The 20,986-nt window shown below is 36.7% G+C and overlaps 1 protein-coding gene and 1 pseudogene across 2 annotated transcripts in view; both read right to left on the reverse strand.

Moving 5' to 3' along the window:
* MCC (MCC regulator of WNT signaling pathway) overlaps positions 1 to 1,738 on the reverse strand; it is a 223,516-nt gene extending 221,778 nt beyond the window's left edge. For both annotated transcript variants that reach the window (XM_031943717.1, XM_031943721.1), the window contains exon 1: positions 1,131 to 1,738. In XM_031943717.1, the coding sequence (XP_031799577.1) occupies positions 1,131 to 1,187 (57 nt within the window). In that variant the 5' untranslated portion in view covers positions 1,188 to 1,738. The remainder of the gene's footprint in view (positions 1 to 1,130) is intronic.
* Positions 1,693 to 20,674, reverse strand: LOC100927313 (annotated as a pseudogene).
* Positions 20,675 to 20,986: the final 312 nt, after the last annotated feature.

Consider the following 20,986-nt stretch of genomic DNA (forward strand, 5'->3'; position numbering starts at 1 on the left):
TAAATCAAAGTTTCATGCTACATGGCCAATTGCAGTAAGTGATTATTCATGAGAACATTAAACCTTCTCAGGTTTCCTTTTCTGATGTTCTTTCTCTTCCCCTCCAGTTCTTTCAAATTTCCAACCCCCATCCAGCTAACCACAGAACGACATAGATCTCTTCATCTCTAGTCATCTTTATGACTAGTGTGGAAATCTACATTTGCCACATTTATTCATTTCCCTCTTCCAAGAGACTAGCTGTGTATAAAATGGGGAAAGTAAAAAAGAAAGGAAAGAAAGAAAGAAGTTGTATGTCAGTCTTCTCATTTTTAAAAACTGCAAACAATGATGTTCTAATCTCAAATTGGACATTAAAAATCTTATCAGCCCTTTTCACACATTCAAAACCACTACAAAATGTCCAAGATATTCCTATAGTTATAAAAAAAAAAGGGCAATTTAGAGTCGTGCGCTACTCTAATATCTGCATAACGTTTTAGGTGACTTTTAATTTGAAAATCCATTTAAATACAACAGGTCAAGATTTCAGTTAGTTTGGCGGAATCCAGGTCCTACCATTAAGCCAGGAAATCCACTTCTAAAAGGCTTTCACTATCCTTCCTTTCCATCCCCCAACAAAAATAAACTCATCAAAACAGAAGCAGCAGGACTCTCTCGGCTACATTTTAATCAAATATTTCAAGGGTTCAACCAAAGTAGTTGCTTAATACTATTTCTTCCTATCAAATTTTAGTTATCATCCGCTTACTCTCGGCTAAAATGTATGTTTTTACCTACTGCAACAAGGAATGGGGGGCGGGGGAGAGGAGAGAAGAAAGGGAGGCGGAAGGGGAGAGGGAATCCTTTACTAAATCAAGGAAAGAGCCTCTCCCAACAAGAATCGTTTTTGTTTTTAATCACTTCAGTGCAAACTCAAAATAAAAGTTCAGGTCATTTCCTGAGCAGCACAGCAAGTTAAAACATGATGCAGAAAATCAATTAATCTTTCATAGCAAGGACTGTAGCCCGTAAGCACAAAGTAGGGGGTGGAGGGAGACGGACGGACGTGAAAAAGGAAGAGGAAGGATTTAAAAAAAAAAAAAAAAACGCATGACAAATAGGAACTTGAAACTTCAGCGATTTCTTACCTCATTCAGCTCCGCAGAGGAGTCATTTCCATATTTCAAGACAACTCCAGAATTCATGATTGAACTTTTCAGACTTGAGTATTCCTCCAGGTTTTAATGCACGGAAATTGTGTGTAAGCCTCCACACGGACTCCCTTTCCAGGCTTTCTCCTTTTTGCACATTTTGTTCAGACAGCCATTTTCACTCGGGAATTTGCAAATCCATAATAACGATGCAAGCGCTCCGAAAATAGCCAGGTTGTACGGATTTTCGTTTCACCAAAGATCCACTGCTACAAAAAATGCTGTAACACTGCCCCGACTGCAAACAGAAGGTAGCGAACGCTTTGCATTTCCAAACTGCCCAAAGCCCGTGTGAAATACCAGCCCCGACAATCTCCCCGCGGTTCTGAGCCACCTTTCTCCTCAGCTGGGTCGGAAGACACCTCTCAGATGAGAGCAGAACCCGAGAAAGCATTCAGGACGCTTCCAAAGAGTCAGTCGGAGGAGCCCCGCGGAACACAACGCCGAGTGAGACACCGACCTCTCAGCGGCACTACGCACTACAGTTTCCCCCTCCTTTTCAGCCTGGAGTTGTAAGTGATTCCTGATTGAACACAGCTGTCTTGCTGCTGGCTAAAGGGTGAGCAGAAGAGGCGGGACCTATAAAGAAAAAGGAGGGAGGAGGACATTTTGTAACTGCAGGCATTTTTCCAACTCTTTGTAATACTAATTACAGCATCTAAAACTACTAAGGTTTAAAAAAAAAAAAACAAGAAAAAAGTCACTTAAATAGCCTAGGAAAAAAGGTTCTCTAGGGTTTGGGGGAGGAAGGAAATAGGGAAAGAAAAAAGAGTCATGAAAAGTCCTTCCGTCTAAGGTACTGACAAATCTGAAAACTTTCAGATAGTCATGCACTTCATTAAGATTTTACATTAGCTTGAGGCAGATATTTTCTCAGATAAAGCAAAGAGAATTATTAAGGAATCTTGGGGATTAAAAGACAGTTTACAAACTATCAAACCCACCAGAAGCAGACGATCATGGGATTGAAGACTATATTTACTTGAAGACTATTGCAAGGAACTGATGATATTTAGCCTAGAAAAGAGATTTGGTAGGGAAGGTTATAACAGCTGTTTTCAAAGATATGAAGTGTTGTCATCTTGGAAGACCCTCTCTGGCCCCAGAAGAGAAACAGGTGGAAGCTGTAGAGAGGCAGATTTAAAACGATGCAGAGGAAAACTTTTTAATACTGGGAATTTATCCCAAAAAGGAATGAATTTCCTGGGTAGTCAGTGAGTTCCCTTCTTAAAGGTCTTCAAGGAAAAACTAGATGCTTGTAGAGTATATTGCAAAAGAGATTTCTTATGTGAGTTAGAATCTATAATTTTGTAATTATCAATCCAGGATGGTTATTAACTTTCCCTCTCTGTTAACATGGATGGAACCTATTTTCTATATTTAGGAAAGAAAACTATTTTCTAATATCTAAAGAGATGTGAAAGAGGGTTGCATTTATCTCTGTGGCTCCAAAACACAGGACTAGGGTTAATGGTTGGACTTTTAGAATGAAGCCAGCTCTGAAGAGAGTCCTACCTCCTCTGATTCTTTCAAACACAACTCTGTCATCCAGGAGTGAAACTCCTCCTGCTCTTAAGCCTTTGCTTCTAAAATTGATTACTTACTTTGCTTCTGGTTCCTGGGATGAAAGACCTATCCTAGTAAAAGGAGGACTCAAGATGATGAAGTGGCAGTGAACTGTATAGCCAAGCTCCCCTACACAAGACTACTTCAAATAGACCTAGACAAAACTGAAATCGAAAAGATGATACAGGGCAAGTCACAGCTCACAAAGGTCTGCATAGCAGAAAGACAGAAAGGTCCCCAGACACCAAAGAGATGTTCAGGCCAAGAGCACAACACATGCTCAGTGTAGCCCAGGAACTGATGTAACTACCAGGGCAGGAAGATATCCCCAAACCATGATGGAGTACCACAACAGGAAGTGATGTCAACTGGTGGAACTCAGTAGCAAATCCAGGGTAGACTATGAAGACAACTTACATCCATGAGGGGTCTTCTAGTTCCTGGGTAATGTACTAAGAAAAAAGGAAGTTCAAAAGCAGAATTAGCAATGTGACTCAGATTTCAGGAGCCCAGTGGCATTTCATTTACAGCACCTAGCCTAACCTGGAAAGAAATAAAATGCCCTGGACAGGAATAAAAAATTAAAAGGAAGCCAACAATTCTGTCACTGAATCAAAAGAGCTTTTCAACTGGCTGATAGAGGTTGAATTCAGCAGTATTCTATTTGTTGCTTAGATCTAAATCCAGATCAGAAACTTAAAAAGATGGGTGGAAATAATAATCAGACTTTGCCCTGGATCTTTGGGAGTACTGAAAGTTTGCAGGTCTCTAGTCTGTCTCTGAGATTCTGGAATAATACAATACTCAATACAAAAAAAGTAGTAACTAAACAAGCCCAGACTAGGCAGAGCCTAGTTCTAATATCAAGTCTAAAGTGAGGTTTTTCATGGTAGAAAAAATGAACAAAAAGACAAAAAAAAAAAAAAAAAAAAAATCATGAAAAGCTATTGTGGTGTTAGACACAAACCCAGAAGAGATTGACTACAAAACATCTATAAGCAAAGCCTCAGAGAAAACAACTTGGACACAGATTCAACTAGAATTACTGGAAGAAATGAAGCAAGTGTTATACAATAGTTTAAAATTTTTTAAATAAATGAAATGAGAATTCTTAAGAACAGAAAATTAGAAATGATATGAGAACGATAGAAGAGAGAAATAGAAATGATATAAGCAACTTGGAATGAATTTTGCCCAAGCAAAAGTTGCCCCAGAATTAGAATGGATCAAATAGAAGCTAGTGACTCCTTTAACATAATGAGAAATATTAAAATAAAATTAAAAGTTGGAAAAATACAAGAAAAAAAGTAAAGCATCTCATGCCAAAAACATTTTACCTAGAAAACAGATTGAGAATGGGGAAAAATATGAAGAATCATCATGTTGGGGTTAAAGCAGATAATCTTCTATGTTATCCTTAAAAGAATTCAGGATTCAGGCCATTTTATTTATTAAGTTTAATTTAGTTTCACACACTCTGAGTGAGCTGTCCTTTTTTGAGTAACTCTTCATTAGTTAGCATCCCAACAAAGCAAGACAAAGATATTTATGGAATCTGATTACATATCCTCACAAGATAAGTAGATTTTGACTTTGGAGGAGGAGTTTGCTAATATAGGTAGGTCTTCTAAAGTCTTGATGGAACTGTGCATCTAGTTACGCATACAAAATGCATACAAAAAAGCCCAGTTGGGGGGTATTAATTTATGATAATGATATTATGATTAGCATGATTTTGTTATAAGTTCATCTAAAGAATAGCAAAGGAGGAAAGTGAGCAAACACTATGTCAGGGGAAAGATTAAAACTTATGGTTTAATTTCATTGGTGCTACTTTTTTATTGGTCGATTTCTATGGTATGTCTAGACTTGATGAATGATGGAACTACAGACTGTGTAGATCTGTACTTGTACCTATCAGCTAGTGAATGAGGATTTCTGTGGGGTTTGGGCTAGAGCGGGGACAAGTTCGGGCTAGAGGCAACAATCATATTTCTATCAATTATGCTATCAGTACCAAGACAAAAAAAAAAAAAACAAACAAAAACAAAGAAGAACCTAAATATCTTATTTCAAAAGATTATAAAAGAAAACTGTCCACATCTCTTAATATCAGAAAGCAAATAGAATCCACCAGGACACAAAATAAAAACAACTAGTATTATCATAGCCAAAATCCAGAGCTTCCAGGTCAAAGAAAAAAATACTGAAACCAACCAGAAAGAAAGAATTCAAGTCTAAAGGAGGCACAGTCAAGATCATACATAATTTAACAGCTTCCACTATGAAGGTGTAAAGAACTTGGAATGAATGTTCCAGGAGCAAAAGGATAGAGGCTTCAGCCAAAAATAATTTATCCAACAAAAATTAGGCTAATACTACTGAATAAAAAGCTGGAACTTTAATGAAATAGAGTACTTCCAAACATTCCTAATGAAAATGTCAGAGATAAGTAGAAACTTCAAAATTCAAACACAATAGTGAAGAGGTAAAAAGGTAAACATGAATAAACAATTATAAGAAACAAAAGAAGAATAAATTCCTCACATTCAACTGTGGAGAAATGATGTGTCTCCTCTGAACCCTGTTATTATTAGGGACAAGAGAGGGAGTCTAATTCGACAAGGACTGAAAATGGTCCTATTATGACTTGATGATCTTTATAGAAGAATGTAAAGAGAGAGGAAAAGGAATGCATTGGAGAAATGGTAGAAGGAAAATGAAAGTTAAGGGAAATTTATCTCATTATCAGGGTGTAAAAGTAGACATTTATTATACAAATGAATAAAGCTCTCAACTGAACAGGTTAAAGGAAAAGAACACACAAACACACGCATATGTAATTGCACATACACAAAACATCACCTTAATAGATGTAGAAAATATAACACTCATTTAGACTAACAAAAATGTTTAGAGTGTGAGTACTGAAGGCCTCTTTTTATATAATTAATTATAGTTAATATTGCATTATCATATATTTTATAACATTGATTATAATTAAAAGCAGCTATCAAAAAAGAAAAACAGATCTTATTACAATGGGAATACACTATAATCTTTTACAAGAAAAACAGAATTAAAGCAAGAATGTCCATCATCCCCAATATTATGTGTCATAGTTTTAGAAGTGCTAGTAATAGCAGTAAAATAAAACATTAAAAGCAAAGAGAGATTTTTAAAATCCCATTTTTTGTTAATGTGGTTTACACAGAAAATCTTAGAATGACCAACACAAACAAGATTAAAAGAAAAGTATAAAGCTGAGGAAAAATTTTTACAGCCAGTGTTTCTGATAAAGGTCTTATTTCTAAAATACATAATAAAGAACTGTGTCAAATTTATAAGAATACAAGTCATTCCCCAATTGATAAATGGTCAAAGGATACAAACAGACAATTTTCAGATAACACAATTAAAGCCATCTATGATCATCTAGAAAAAAATGCTCTAAATCACTATTGATTAGAGAAATGCAAATTAAAACAACTATGGGGCACCACCTCACACTCCTCAGATTAACTAAGATGATAGAAAAAGATGATAAATGTTGAAAGGGATGTGTGAAAACTGGGACACTACTGCATTGTTGGTGGAATTGTAAAAGGATCCAACCATTCTGGAGAGCCATTTGGAACTGTGCTCAAAGGGATATAAAACTGTGCATATCCTTTGACCCAGAAATACCACTACTGGGTCTGTATCCCAAGGAAATCCTAAAGGAGAGAAAAGGACCCACATGTGCAAAAATGTTTGTAGTAGCTATTTTTGTAGTAGCAAAGAATTGGAAAATGAGTAGGTGTCCATCAGTTGGGCAATGGCTGAACAAGTTGTGGTATATGAAGGTAATGGAATATAAAAAATGACTAACAAGCTGATTTTAGAGAGGTCTGGAAAGATTTACATGAACTGATGATAAGTGAAACAAGCAGAACTAGGAATACATTGTCCACAACAAGGAAGAATGTGCAATGATCAATTGTAAAAGACTTGGTTCTTCTCAGTGGTTCAGTGATCCCAGGCAATCCCAATAGACTTTGGATAGAAAATGCCATCTGCATCTAAAAATAAGAACTATGGAGATTGAATTTAAATTAACATATGCTACGTTCACTTCTTTTTTCTGTTTTTTTCTCTCCCATGGTTTTTCCCTTTTGTTTTGATTTTTCCCTCTGAACATGATTCATAAAGCAATGTATATTAAAAATAAATAAATGAAATTAAAAAAACAAAGAAAATCTTAGACAGTACATTATCAATATTAAGTGTCATAGTTTTAGAAGTACTAGTAATAGCATTAAAACAAAAGAAAATATAGACAGAGAGAAAGAGAGAGAGAGCCTATTTTCTGCTAATATGTTTTATTTAGAAAGTCTTAGGGAATGAATAAAGATATAATGACACAACAGTAGTTTCAAAAAAGTTGCATGATACAAAATAAGCCACAAAAATCAACATTTCTAGGTAATAACAAAATCCCAGAGGAAATAATAGAGAGGAAATATCATTCTAAGTTACCTACAAAATATTTCAGGGTTAATCAATCAAAACAGACAAACTACTTACATGTAACCAATTACAAAATATTCTATAAAGAAATAAAGAACAACTTAAATAGAGGAATTTTTTTTTAAGAATGTTTTTTAGAATGTTTCAAGGACTTTATTCTAGAATCAAAATAAACAAAATATAATTTTATACTTAACTTGTATTCATTATTAATTATAAGATATATTGATAACTGCTTTCACTCAAGCCATTACTATATTTCACCTTTTTGTATACCAGAGTTTATTTTTTTATTTAGAAATTTATTTATTTTTTTTTATTATAATAACTTTTTATTGACAGAACCCATGCCAGGGTAATTTTTTACAACATTATCCCTTGCACTCAAGGGATTTTTGTTCCGATTTTTCCCCTCTCTCCCTCCACCCCCTCCCCCATAGTCCTATATTGTTAAATATGTCGCAGTATATCCTAGATACAATACATGTGTGCAGAACCGAACAGTTTTCTTGTTGCACAGGGAGAATTGGATTCAGAAGGTAGAAATAACCCAAAGAAGAACAAAAATGCAAACAGTTTACATTTATTTCCCAGTGTTCTTTCTTTGGGTGTAGCTGCTTCATTGATCAATTGGAACTGAATTTGATCTTCTTTTTGTCAAAGAAATCCACTTCCATCAGAATACATCCTCATACAGTATTGTTGTTGAAGTATACAATGATTTCCTGGTTCTGCTCATTTCACTTAGCATGAGTTCATGTAAGTCTCTCCAAGCCTCTCTGTATTCATCCTGCTGGTCATTTCTTACAGAACAATAATATTCCATAACATTCATATACCACAATTTACCCAACCATTCTCCAATTGATGGGCATCCATTCATTTTCCAGTTTCTAGCCATTACAAACAGGGCTGCCACAAACATTTTGGCACATACAGGTCCCTTTCCCTTCTTTAGTATCTCTTTGGGCTATAAGCCCAGTAGAAACACTGCTGGATCAAAGGGTATGCACAGTTTGATAACTTTGGGGGCATAATTCCAGATTAACATTGCAAAAATTAATTAGATTTGTAATGCTATGCTAATCAAACTATGACATGGATACTTTTCAGAACTTGATAAAATAATAACAAAATTCATTTGGAGAAACAAAAGATTTATACTATTAAGGAAAATAATGAAAAAAGTTTGAAATGAACAGCGACTATAATTTCCAGAGTTCAAACTGTATTGTAAAGCATTACTTATCAAAGCCATTTGGTATTGGTTAGGAAGGGGGACAGAAGAGAATAAAAAGAGAGACAGAGACAGAGAGAGAAATAGAAGTAAATCAATGGATTAGACTATCCAAGAGAGAATCAGAATCATTCAAACTCAATAACCCAGTATCCAATATACCAGAAGACAAATTACTTGGGAAAGAACCCCCTCATTGTGTGTGTGTGTGTGTGTGTGTGTGTGTGTGTGTGTGTGTGTCTAAGCTAGGGAGCAGTATAGCACAAATTAGGTTCAGATTTTTTTCTCCATAATACATTCTAAGAGGATATATGACCTTAATACTTTAAAAAAAGAGAGAATTGTGGGAAGATGGTGGGTCAGAAAATTCCAAGTTCTCCCACTCTCCCTCACACAAATAAAACAATATAGCATTTTTTAGCAATATGTAAAAATAAACAAGAATTTGGCCAAAACAGTGGTCCTCCTGGGACAATAAAGAAAGATACCAAGACTGAGATTTGGCCCCCATAAAGTGTAAATACCTCCATATTAGTTCCACTGAAACAGCAAGTGGTGAGCCCTGGGGCTAGCTTGGTTGGGGGGGTAGTCTCAGCCTCTGCCCCAGACAGTATGGGAAGACAGGCAACCGTGTGCGGGTAAGATTAAGGGAACCTCCTCTGATAAGGGAAGGCAGGCCCAACTATGATGCTGAGACAAGGCTCTGGGCAAAGAAAAACAGAATATTCTCCATGAGTGCAGAAGCACTGAGGCAGGGATGCTAGTGGCCATGGGCACTTAAAGGAGAGCTGAATTCTTGGTTGCAGGTTCTAGGCCAGAAGAAGGAACTGAGGCCAGCTGCTATTTAAAAAAAAAAAAAGTCAAGAAAAGGAGAAAGAACCTAATCATAGAAAGTTACTATGGGAATAGAGAAGAGTTAGGTTCATCTTCAGAGGAGAATATGGAAGTGAAAAAGCTTTTCCTACCCCCAAATTGGTCACCTGTCCAAAATGAATTCATAGGAAAACTCAAAAAAGATTTTAAAAAATCAAATGAGAGAGATTTGGGAGGGTGGGCAGAATAAGAACAAGAAAAAAATAAGAAGATTATGAAAAGAAAGTCAACCATTTAGAAAAGGAGATCGGAGTCATAGGGAAGAAAATAACTCCTTGAAAATTAGAATTGGCTAAGGGGAAGCCAGTAAAATTATGTTATAATAAAACAAAATATAAAAAGTGATAAAATTGAAGAGAATGTGAGACATTTTATAAGAAAAACAACTGATCCCCAATGGACAAATGATCAAAAAATATGAAAATTTTTTCAGCTGAGACAATCATTGTTATCTATAGCTATATGAAAAAGTGACCTAACTCACTATTAATTGGAAAAATGCAAATTATAACAATTTTGTGTTACTACCTCATATTTACTAGATTGGCAATTATAACATACAAGGAAAATGACAAATGTTGGAAGGGTTGTTGAGAAAAATATTAATGCATTGTTGGTGGAGTTATAAACTGATTCAGCTATTCTGTATTTAGGATGACTATGCCCAAAGGGCTTTAAAATCATGCATATACTTTGATCTAACAATACTATTTTTAAGTCTGTATCCTAATCGCTATAAAAGCAAAAAGGGGAAAGGACATGTATGGTCAAAAATATTTATATCAGCTCTTTTTTGAGGGCAAAGAATTGGAAATTGCGGGGATGCCCATCAATTGGAGAATGGCTGAACTTTTGAGGAATGTGATTACGACATAAGAAGTGATGAATAACAAGCTCTCAGAAAAACCTGGAAATACTTCCATGAGCTGATATAAAATGAAATGTATTGTGTACGAAATAACAATAAATAAGATGATTAGCTATGGATGACTTAGTGTTCTCAGCAATATAAGGATTGAAGAAATCTCTGAAGGATTTATGGTGAAAAATACTATAAATCCCCAGAGAAAGAACTGATTTATCTGAATACAAATTGAAGCATACTTTTTCTAAAAAGTTCTTTATTTTTCTTGAATTTTTTGCTCTGCCTACTTTTAAAACATAAGTATTATGGAAATGTTTTGCACGATTACACAAGTATAATCTTAACACAAAGAAAAACAACTGATGTGGAGAACATATCAAAAGGAGAAAATGTAAGAATACTCAGACTACCTGAAAGCTATGATCAAAGAAAGAATCTTAATACAATAATAGCAGAAATAAAGAAAACTGTCCTGAAGTGTTAAAACATGAGGGGAAAGTAGGAATAGAAAAAATTCACTTAAAAGAAATCCTACAAAAATAGCATAGCCAAATTCAGAAACCTCCAAATCAAGGAGAAAATATTAAGAGCAAAAAGAAAAAAAAAAAACTAAACCTGACAATTCAAATACAGCAAAACCACAGTTAGACTTACACAAGATCTAGCAGTGGCAAAAGACTTGGGGTAGCAGCCAAAAATATCATACCCAATGACATTAAGCATAATCTTGAACAAAAATAAATGTATCCATTCAATGAACTTCCAGACTTTTAGGATTTTGTTGCAAAAAGACCTCAATTTAATAGAAAATTTAATATATAAGATCCAAGAGAAATATAAGGTAAACATAAAATATTAATTATGAGGGATTCAATAAAGACAAATAGTTTATGTTTTATATATAGAAATGTAAACCATGTGTCATAATTGGGTAGTTCAAAAGAAAAGTTAGGGTGGAATTGAGTATAATGTGATTCTAAAAGGCAGAATTGTTTAGGAAAAGGTAAAAAGAATAATGAAATAAATGAAGTGTTAAAGGAAGGACTAACAGAGTAATTAGATGGAGGAGAAGAGCTGGTAGTTCTGGAACCCTGCTCTCATTGGGAAGGGGTTAAAAAGGGAACAGTGTGTGTGCGTGTGTGTGTGTGTGTGTGTGTGTGTGTATGCTTGAGCGTGTGTGTAAAAGTTTTCTAAATTCAAAAAGAAATAAGAAAGGAATAGGGAAAGGGAGGGTTTAAAAGAGATTTTTACAGGTTGTGCTATGCCCATCAGATCTCAAATAGATAACATATGCATTTAGAAGGGAATAAATGTCATCTAAACATATAAAGTAATGAGGGTGAAAGAATAAGATGATGGGGGAGATTGTATAGAAAGGTGTATCGATTATAGGGAGTGGGATAAAAAAGGTTAGATATGTTAAAGGGGGAAAAGGAGAGATCCTTGGAAGGGAATTGGGTTAAATAATAGGATAACAAGGTAACTGGTAAAGGAAAGGAATCAGGAGAGACAGGAAATAAGAGATAACACAGAAACAAAAAAAGATAAGAAGTACAATTTATTATGTAAAAAAAAGCAGGAATAGTAATCATAATCTCAAGCAAAGTTAAAACTAAAACATTTAATCAAAAGAGAAAAAATCAGGCAACTACACTATATTTCATCTACATTAATAAATATTATTTAGGCTATTTAATATAAACAATATGAAGTTGGAAAATTACTATGGTGTGAGAAATAATGATATGGTAGAGTTAGAAAAATATAAAAAGGGGGCAGCTAGATGGCACAGTGGATAGAGCACCAGCCCTGAAGTCAGGAGGAACTGAGTTCAAATCCAGCCTCAAACACTTAATACTTCCTAGGTATGTGACCCTGTGTGAATTCAAGTCACTTAACCCCAATTGCCTCAGCACAAAAAAGAAAAATATGAAAAGTTTTGGACTTCTGAAGGAAAATGTTATCCAGTTTCAAAGAAATAAGACAGACAAGCATAGTATAGTCTCACACAGATGCATATGAATGTATATGTGTATATATGTCTACAATTATAGATATCTGTGTATATGTGTATATATGTGAGTATGTATGTAATATATAAATTATGTATTATAAAAATAGAAATCATATTTATATATTCATGGCTAATTGTAGCCTTCTTGAACAAGGGAAGAGAGGAAGGAAAGGGGAAAAAAGAATAAAATACAAAGTGCACAGCAGAGAATTAAAGAAAACCTACAGGGAAGCAAGGAAAGGATGGGCATCTGTGAACAAAATATGTAGTATTTATTATATAGAGTTTTTGGAAATATTTCTTTATATTTTGAATCCTCTCATGTTCTGCTACTCATAGCAATATATTATTTAAAATAAATAAACAAATTTTAAAAAACAGTTTTAAAAGGTTTAGAATTGAAGCAGATGATACATGTTTCCCTGGTACATGACCTACTTCTTTTTGAAGTCTTTTATCTTTAACATGGGAATCTTGAATGTTGGATATGATATTCCTAGGACTTTTCTTTTTGCTTTGTTTTTTTAAATTCAAAAAATAACCCATTTAATCAGCCATCTTGGTAGGAACCAGAAAAGTTGTTTATAAATAAATCTCATATTGACTGCACTTGATGTAGATTGTAAGGGATAGAGTAGACTTCCAATATATTATATGTCAGAAAAACAGCTACTCTAATTTCCTAGAGTTTAGAAATTAGCAATCTTTATGATGGCCTCAGAGAAACTTTTTCTACTTTCCTTGCTTCACTACTCCTTAAGTTTACCCAAGAATACTTGTCTCCATTTTAGTCCTTTAACTTCCTTCATTCTCTCATCAGATTCATTTGTGACCTTTGTCCTAAGTTTCACTGTGATTTATTCATTTATGTTGATGTCAAACGGGTATTTTTAAAGCTAATTATCAGAATGTCAATTCAGCTACCCATAGATGAATTCAAGAGGTTTTCCTCAATATGAATACAAAAACTAGTCTGAGTATAACTGAACCTGCCTTAGAATTAATGCAATTGATAGGTAGAATCAAGACAATCAACTAAAAGGAACATCCAAGCTGAACTTTTCACATACTCTCCTTTAAACAAGTATAAAATAATGCATCAAATTGAATTTTAAAGTTATATAGCCAAAGAAACTAGGCATGGACCCACATTTAACATCGTCACTAAGATAAAATCAACATGGGTTCATGATTTAGGCATAAAGAACGAGATTATAAATAAATTAGAGGAACATAGGATAGTTTACCTCTCAGTCTTGTGGAGGAGGAAGGAATTTGTGACCAAAAAAGAACCAGAGATCATTATTGATCACAAAATTAAAAAAAAAAATTATACGTTGCTTTTACAGACAAAACTAATCAAAAAGATTAGAAGGGAAGAATAAAATGGGAAAACATTTTTCCAGTAAAGGTTCTGATAAAATGATTTAAAATATATGAAATTGATTTAATTTATAAGAAATCGATTCTCCAATTGATAAATGGTCCCAAAGGATATGAAAAAGACAAAGTTTTGATGAAGAAATTAAAACTATTTCTACTCTTATGAAAGGGGTGTTCCAAATCACTTTGATCAGAGAAATGCAAATTAAGATAACTGAGATAAACTCACCTGCGATTGGCTAAGATAACAGGAAAAATAATGTGAATGTTGGAGGGGATGTGGGAAAACTGGAACACTGATGCATTGTTGGTGGAGTTGGAAGAATCAACCATTCTGGAAAGAATTTGAACAGTCAAAAGTTTCAAACTGGATACCTTTGATCCAGAGTGTTACTACTGGGCTTTATACCCAAGGAGATACTAAAAAGGGAAAGGACCTGTATTGCCAAATGTTTGTGGCAGCCCCTTTTAATGGCTAGAAACTGAATGAATGGATACCTCAATTGAGAAATAGTGAAATTTGGGTATTGAATGTTAGGAAATTATTGTTCTATAAGAAATGACCAGCAGGATGAATACAGACAGGCTTGTAGAGACTTACTGTAATGGGCTGAGGTTTGAGTTGATGCACTGAGGTCCCAAGTATGTGAGGCTAAATAGTAATTGGGCTATACTCTATTAATATACATGATTGGATAAAGAATGCCCCCCCCCTCCTAAGTCCTGATTGTTGTAGAGGAAATGATGATTTTGGTGGGTGGAGGCAGAGAGAGACAGGAAGAGAAGCTGGGAGAGATTGGCCTGGGTTTTTTTCTCCTAGCTGCTGGTCGTGTGGCTGCGGATCTAGCTAGCTTCTTGACTCAGCTGCACACATTGCTATCGCCGATTCTCTTCCACCTCTGATCCTTCTTCACTGAGAATAAAGACAGCCCGAGTGGTCACTGAATTCCTCATACAAGCATTTGCCATCATGGGTGTGCCACAAGCAATAAAAACAGACAATGGTCCTGCTTATACTTCAAAACATTTTGCACACTTTGTGCAGTATAAAATTTACACACCACGGGCATACCTTTAATCCTCAAGGACAGGCAATAGTGGAGAGGGGAAACAGAATATTAAGACATTCCTCCAAAACAAAAGAAAGGGGAGCCAAGGTAACCCCTAGAGAACTTCTAAATCTAGCTCTTTATACTATTAACTTTGATTTTTGACAAAGATGCACTGGCTTCTGGCAGACAGGTTTTATAACCCACCAGAAGGTCAGTGTCTAGTGCAAGCAGCTCCACTATCTTTTAGATAACGCCAGGTGATGTGGAGAGACCCAGAAAGTGGTGGAATGGAAAGGACCAGATAAGCTAACTGCTTTGGGAGAGGGTTTGTTGTATCTCACAGGTAGAGAAGGAATCAGATGGTACCAACGAGCCATATTCGGCTTTGTCCATCGAGAAGAGGAGCAGACCCTTGAAACAAAGGAGAAGACCCAAGAAATATCGGATGGTTCTGTTGCTGCTTGTGCTCACCATTGAAAGAGCATGGCAGTTATGGCATTTGACTCATGGACATTAAAGATTGTTGGACTTCAAAACCCTCAGGAATATTGGATTCTGAGACATGATAAGATTGTTGTAGGACTTGAAAATCCTCAGGAATCATTGGATTCTAAGACATAGGACTTGAAAACCCTCAGGAATCATTGGATTCTCTGAGACATAGGACTTGAAAACCCTCAGGAATCAATGGATTCTCTGAGACATAGGACTTGAAAACTCTCAGGAATCATTGGATTCTCTGAAAAATGATAAGATTGTTACAGGACTTCAAAATCTGCTGGAATCATTGGATTCCTAACACATAAAAGACTTTTGCAGGACTTCAAAACTCAGGGGATCATTGGATTCTGACATGTAACAATGGACAATAGATTGGTTTTGGACTATCTCTTGGGTGGTGAAGAAGGTGTATGTCTGACTGTTGTTTACATACCCTCCTTCTAGGACTTCTGGTGATCTTTTCCAACACCATGTTGATTTATATTGTTTACTATTCCACTACTTGCGTGTACAATTCATGTTTGTTACACCACATCGAGCCTGCACTGACTGTGGGGCGAGTCATCCCTAATAGCCTCTGCCTTATTGCTATGTGCTTGTGTAATACCTCCCATGCTGATGGGTTTGTGCATATAAGACCCTTCAGCCCAGAAACCTCGCTAGCAACCCCACTTCCCTTTGGTACTTTTTCATCTCCTTCCTGAGATGTCAGGGAGGGCGTGATCATCTCCTTTTAGTGCTTTCACTGCCTTTCCTGAGAAGTCAGGGAGGCTGTGATCCCCTCCCCTTGGGGGCTCTGACCTCCCTGAGGAGTCAGGGATGGCATGACTACCTGTGTTCTAAAATAAAAGAAAGCGGGAGATGTAATGGGCTGAGGTTTGAGTTGATGCACTGAGGTCCCAAGTACGTGAGGCTAAATAGTAATTTATTTATTAATATACATGATTGGATAGAGAATGGCCCCTGCCCACTCTCCGTGCAAGTCCTGATGTGTTGTAGAGGAAATGACGATTTTGGTGGGTGGAGGCAGAGAGAGGAACAGGAAGAGAAGCTGGGAGAGATTGGGCCTGGGTTTTTTTATCCTAGCTGCTGGTCGTGTAGCTGGGGGTCTAGCTAGCTTCTTGACTCAGCTGCACACATTGCTATCACCGATTCTCTTCCACCTCCGATCCTTCTTCACTGAGAATAAAGACTGATGATTTTCCCCTAACCTGAACTCCGGACTCCTGCTGATTTTAAAAATACACGGTCTTCACAACTTACATGAATGAACTGATGCAAAGTGAAATGAGCAGCACCAGGAGATCATTATACACTTCAACAACAATACTATATGAAGATCAATTCTTTTCTTTTTTTTAAATTTTATTTTTTATTACTGCTTTTTATATACAAAACATATGCATGGGTAATTTTTCAACACTGACCCTTGGTCATCCTGGCATCTAGGGGAGAGGGTGGAGGGAAGGAGGGGAAAAATTGGAACAAAAGTTTTGGCAATTGTCAATGCTGTGGAATTACCCATGCATATAACTTGTAAATAAAAAGCTATTAAAATTCTTTTTTAAAAATAAAGTATATGTTAAATACAATATATGTATACATATTTATACAGTTATCCTCTTGCACAGGAAAGATCAGATTTAGAAAAAAGGTAAAAATAACTTGAGAAGAAAAAAACAAAAATGCAAGCAAACAGTAACAGAAAGAGTAGAAATAGTATATTGTGGTTCATACTCATTTCCCAGTGTTCTTTCTCTGGGTATAGCTGGTTCTGTTCATTATAAATCAATTGGGACTGATTTGGATCCTCTCATTGTTGAAGAGAGCCATGTCCATCAGAATTGATCATCATATAGTATTGTTGAAGTGTGTAATGATCTCCTGGTTCTGCTCATTTCATGTAAGTCTCTCCAAGCCTCTCTGTATTCATCCTGCTGGTCATTTCTTACAGAACAATAATATTCCACAACATTCATATACCACAATTTATTCAGCCAATTTCCAATTGGCAGGCATCCCTTCAATTTCCAGTTTCTAGCCACTACAAAAAGGGCTGCCACAAAAATTTTTACACATACGGGTCCCTTTCCTTTCTTTAATATCTCTTTGGGATATAAGCCCAGTAGTAACACTGCTGGATCAAAGGGTATGCAGTTTAATAACTTTTTTGAGCATAGTTCCAAATTGCTTTCCAGAATGATTGGATCCATTCACAACTCCACCAACAATGCATCAGTGTCCCAGTTTTTCTACATCCCTTCCAACATTCATCATTATTTTTTCCTGTCATCTTAGCCAATCTGACAAGTGTGTAGTGGTATTTCAGAGTTGTCTTAATTTGTGTTTCTCTGATCAACAATGATTTGGAGCATCTTTCCATATGACTGGAAATAGTTTCAATATTATCATCTGAAAATTGTCTGTTCATATCCTTTGAACATTTATCAACTGGAGAATTCTTGATTTCTTACAAATTAGAGTCAATTCTCTATATACTTTAGAGATGAGGCCTTTATCAGAAACTTTAGGTATAAAAGTGTTTCCCCAGTTTATTGCTTCCCTTCTAATCCTGTCCACATTAGTTTTATTTGTACAAAAGCTTTTTTAACTTAATATAATCAAAATTTTCTATTTTGTGATCAATAATGACCTATAGTTCTTGTTTGGTCACAAATTACTTCTTCCTCTACAAGTCTGAGAGGTAAATGATCCTATTTTCTTCTAATTTATTTATAATCTCATTCTTTATGCTTAGATCATCAAAACATTTTGATCTTATCTTTGTGTACGGTGTTAAATATGGGTCAATGGTGTTAAATATGGGTCAATGCCTAGTTTCTGCCATGCTAATTTCCAGTTTTCCCAGCATTTTTTGTCAAACAGTGAATTCTTATTCCAAAAGTTGGGATCTTTGGGTTTGTCAAACACTAGATTGCTATAGTTATTGACTATTTTGTCCTGTGAACCTAACCTATTCCACTGAGCAACGAGTCTTTTTTTTTTTTAAGTTTCATGTGCAATCATCTTTTTATTTTACTGTGTTTTGAAAATTCTTGTTTTACTCATAAATTTAAAATAAAATAAAGAAAAAATTTTCAACATGCCAAATCTTGCTGTTTTTGCAAGCTCAGCTCCTTTGCTCTGAAATATAATATTCTAGGGCTTAAGTCTTTTAGAATAGAACCTCCTAGTCCTTGTAACATCCTGTTTGTTTTTCCACAGTAGCTAATTTTTTTCTCACAGCTTGCAATATTTTCTTTTTTTGAAACTTAACTATGACATTCTTGTAAGTTTTCTCTCTATGATTTCTTTTATGTGTTGATTGGTGGATTCTTTCTTATCTCTACCTTTTTTTTTTTTTTAACAATTTCTTGTAATAATGTATCCAGATTATTTTTTTTTAATCATAACTTTCAGGTAGAGTGACAATTCATATATTGTATCTTCTCAATCTGTTCTCCAGATTAGTTATTTTTCTAATGAGATATTTCAGATTCTCTTCCATTTATTTTTAATTTTATATCTTGGAGTCATAATGTCAATTAATTCCACTTGCCCAATTATTCTTTTCTTTTCTTTTTTTTTTTGAACACAGAAACTGTAAAAAATCATATTAATCATAATATAAAAAAAACCTTCTAAACTTATGTATGACACTAAAACAAACATTTCCCACTCCCCCCCCCCAAAAAAAACCCTCCAAATACCCTGATTTGTAGCTTTTAGGGAGAAGACACCGTCCATCCCTGAGATGTGCATTCTGCCCGGAGGGTTCATTCAGCCATTCTCAGGCTCAGTACGGTTTTATGTTGGATGGCATGAAAAAATAAATAAATTGGAAAAAAAATCTATCCTATTAAATCATCTCATAGTCTTCCAGCTGGAGGGAGTAGGGAAAACGTAGTCAAGAAATAGAGCCTTCTTAAGGCCCTAAAAAAAAGAAGGGATTTAGAGAAAGGTGTCTTTTCATTTGGGTAGAAGAGGAAAACATGCTCCTGGGTTTTAGAAAGAACATGGGTTCTAGGAAAATCAGACGCTGGTACTAATTTGTACTTTGATTTGGAATAAGGGGAGAAGAGGAAAGGGAAGGGAAATCAAGGGGCACAACTCAGTCCCCCTCCCCCAACTTTCTCTTCTTGGAGTGGAATTTTGTTTCTTGGGACTGTCCTGAGAATCCATCTCATCACTAGTTTCACTATGGGTAGCTCTTGATGATGCTGATTTAGGGCTCTCACACACTGCTTCAGTCCGGGCGCCACCACTCTCCTCGACCTCTCCGTTGGCAACAGCCTCTGACAAGGGACCACTCAGGTGCTCTGGGACGGCATCACTGTACACTTTTTGAAGAACTCGTGCTCTGACAAGGGACCGCTCAGGTGCTCTGGGACGGCATCACTGTACACTTTTTGAAGAACTCGTGCTCTGACAAGGGACCGCTCAGGTGCTCTGGGACGGCATCACTGTACACTTTTTGAAGAACTCGTGCTCTGACAAGGGACCGCTCAGGTGCTCTGGGACGGCATCACTGTACACTTTTTGAAGAACTCGTGCTCTGACAAGGGACCGCTCAGGTGCTCTGGGATGGCATCACTGTACACTTTTTGAAGAACTCGCCCGTCGTCTGGTTCACAACTCGCAGCTTGGTCCCATCTCTACCAGCCTTGATTGCAGCGACCACGTCCCCAGGCTGTTTTCCTACCATGCAGATCCCATTCACCTCCGCAATCCGGTCCTAGCCGGGAGCCCTTAAGCCTCAGCCGAGGAGTTGGAATCCACAACCTGGATATACTGGCCAGGTTTAGAATTATCACCGTGCAGGTTGAAGCCATAGCCATTGGGACCTTTTTTCATAGCACAAAGTCGGGGTCCCAGCTCCCTCCGTCGCTGCTGGCTCTTCTCTTCCCGCGGCTCCCTCGCAGCTCCCGGGGGCTGCTTCTATGCGGCCCTCTGCGGGCTCGGCTCGGCCGGGACTCCCCGCACCCCCTTCCATCCCTTTCCTCTTGGCCTCGCGGTAGTTTTTCCCCCGCCCTTGGATGCAGCTTCTGCGGGCTCTCGTCCATCTCCTGCTCCACGGTCTCGCCATTCACCTCCACCCATCGGTCCCCGGCCGGAGTCCCGCCGCATAAACTGCCTCACTTTGCCCCCGCCGTGGCGGTGGAAGCCGGAGCTATTCGGCCCTCTTCCACGTTACAGAGCTGGGGCAGAGGGCTCCCAGGTCCGGTCTGCGTTCCTCCGGCTCTGGAGCAGCGCAGGGGCTTTGCTGATGCTCCTGATTCACCCATCACCCTTGGTCTTCTCCCCTCCGCCCTGCCCCGCCCTCCCAGGGGACAGGAATCCGCAAAGAAACACTGCCAGGAATCGTGGGCCGAGAGGAGGGGGGAGGTCTCTCCCAGTTATTCTCTTCAAGGAATTATTTTCTTCCTTAAGATTTTGTATTTTCTAAAGGTCTCGTTTTAAAAATATACAGCAAATTGACTCAAATTTATAAGAATTCAAGCCATTCTCCAATTGATAAATGGTCAAAGGATTTGAATAGACCATTTTCAGATGAAGAAATTAAAACTATTTCTAGTCACATAAAAAGGTGCTTTAAAGCACTATTGATCAGAGAAATTCAAATTAAGACAACTCTTAGATAACACTACCCACCTCTCAGATTGGCTAAGATGACAGGAAAAAATAATGATGATTGTTGGAGGGGATGTGGGAAAACTGGGACACTGATGCATTGTTGGTGGAGTTGTGAATGGATCCAGCAATTCTGAAGAGCAATTATCAAACTGTGCATAC

This window comes from Sarcophilus harrisii, chromosome 1, assembly GCF_902635505.1.
Source record: "Sarcophilus harrisii chromosome 1, mSarHar1.11, whole genome shotgun sequence".
NCBI classification, from domain to species: Eukaryota; Metazoa; Chordata; class Mammalia; order Dasyuromorphia; family Dasyuridae; genus Sarcophilus; species Sarcophilus harrisii.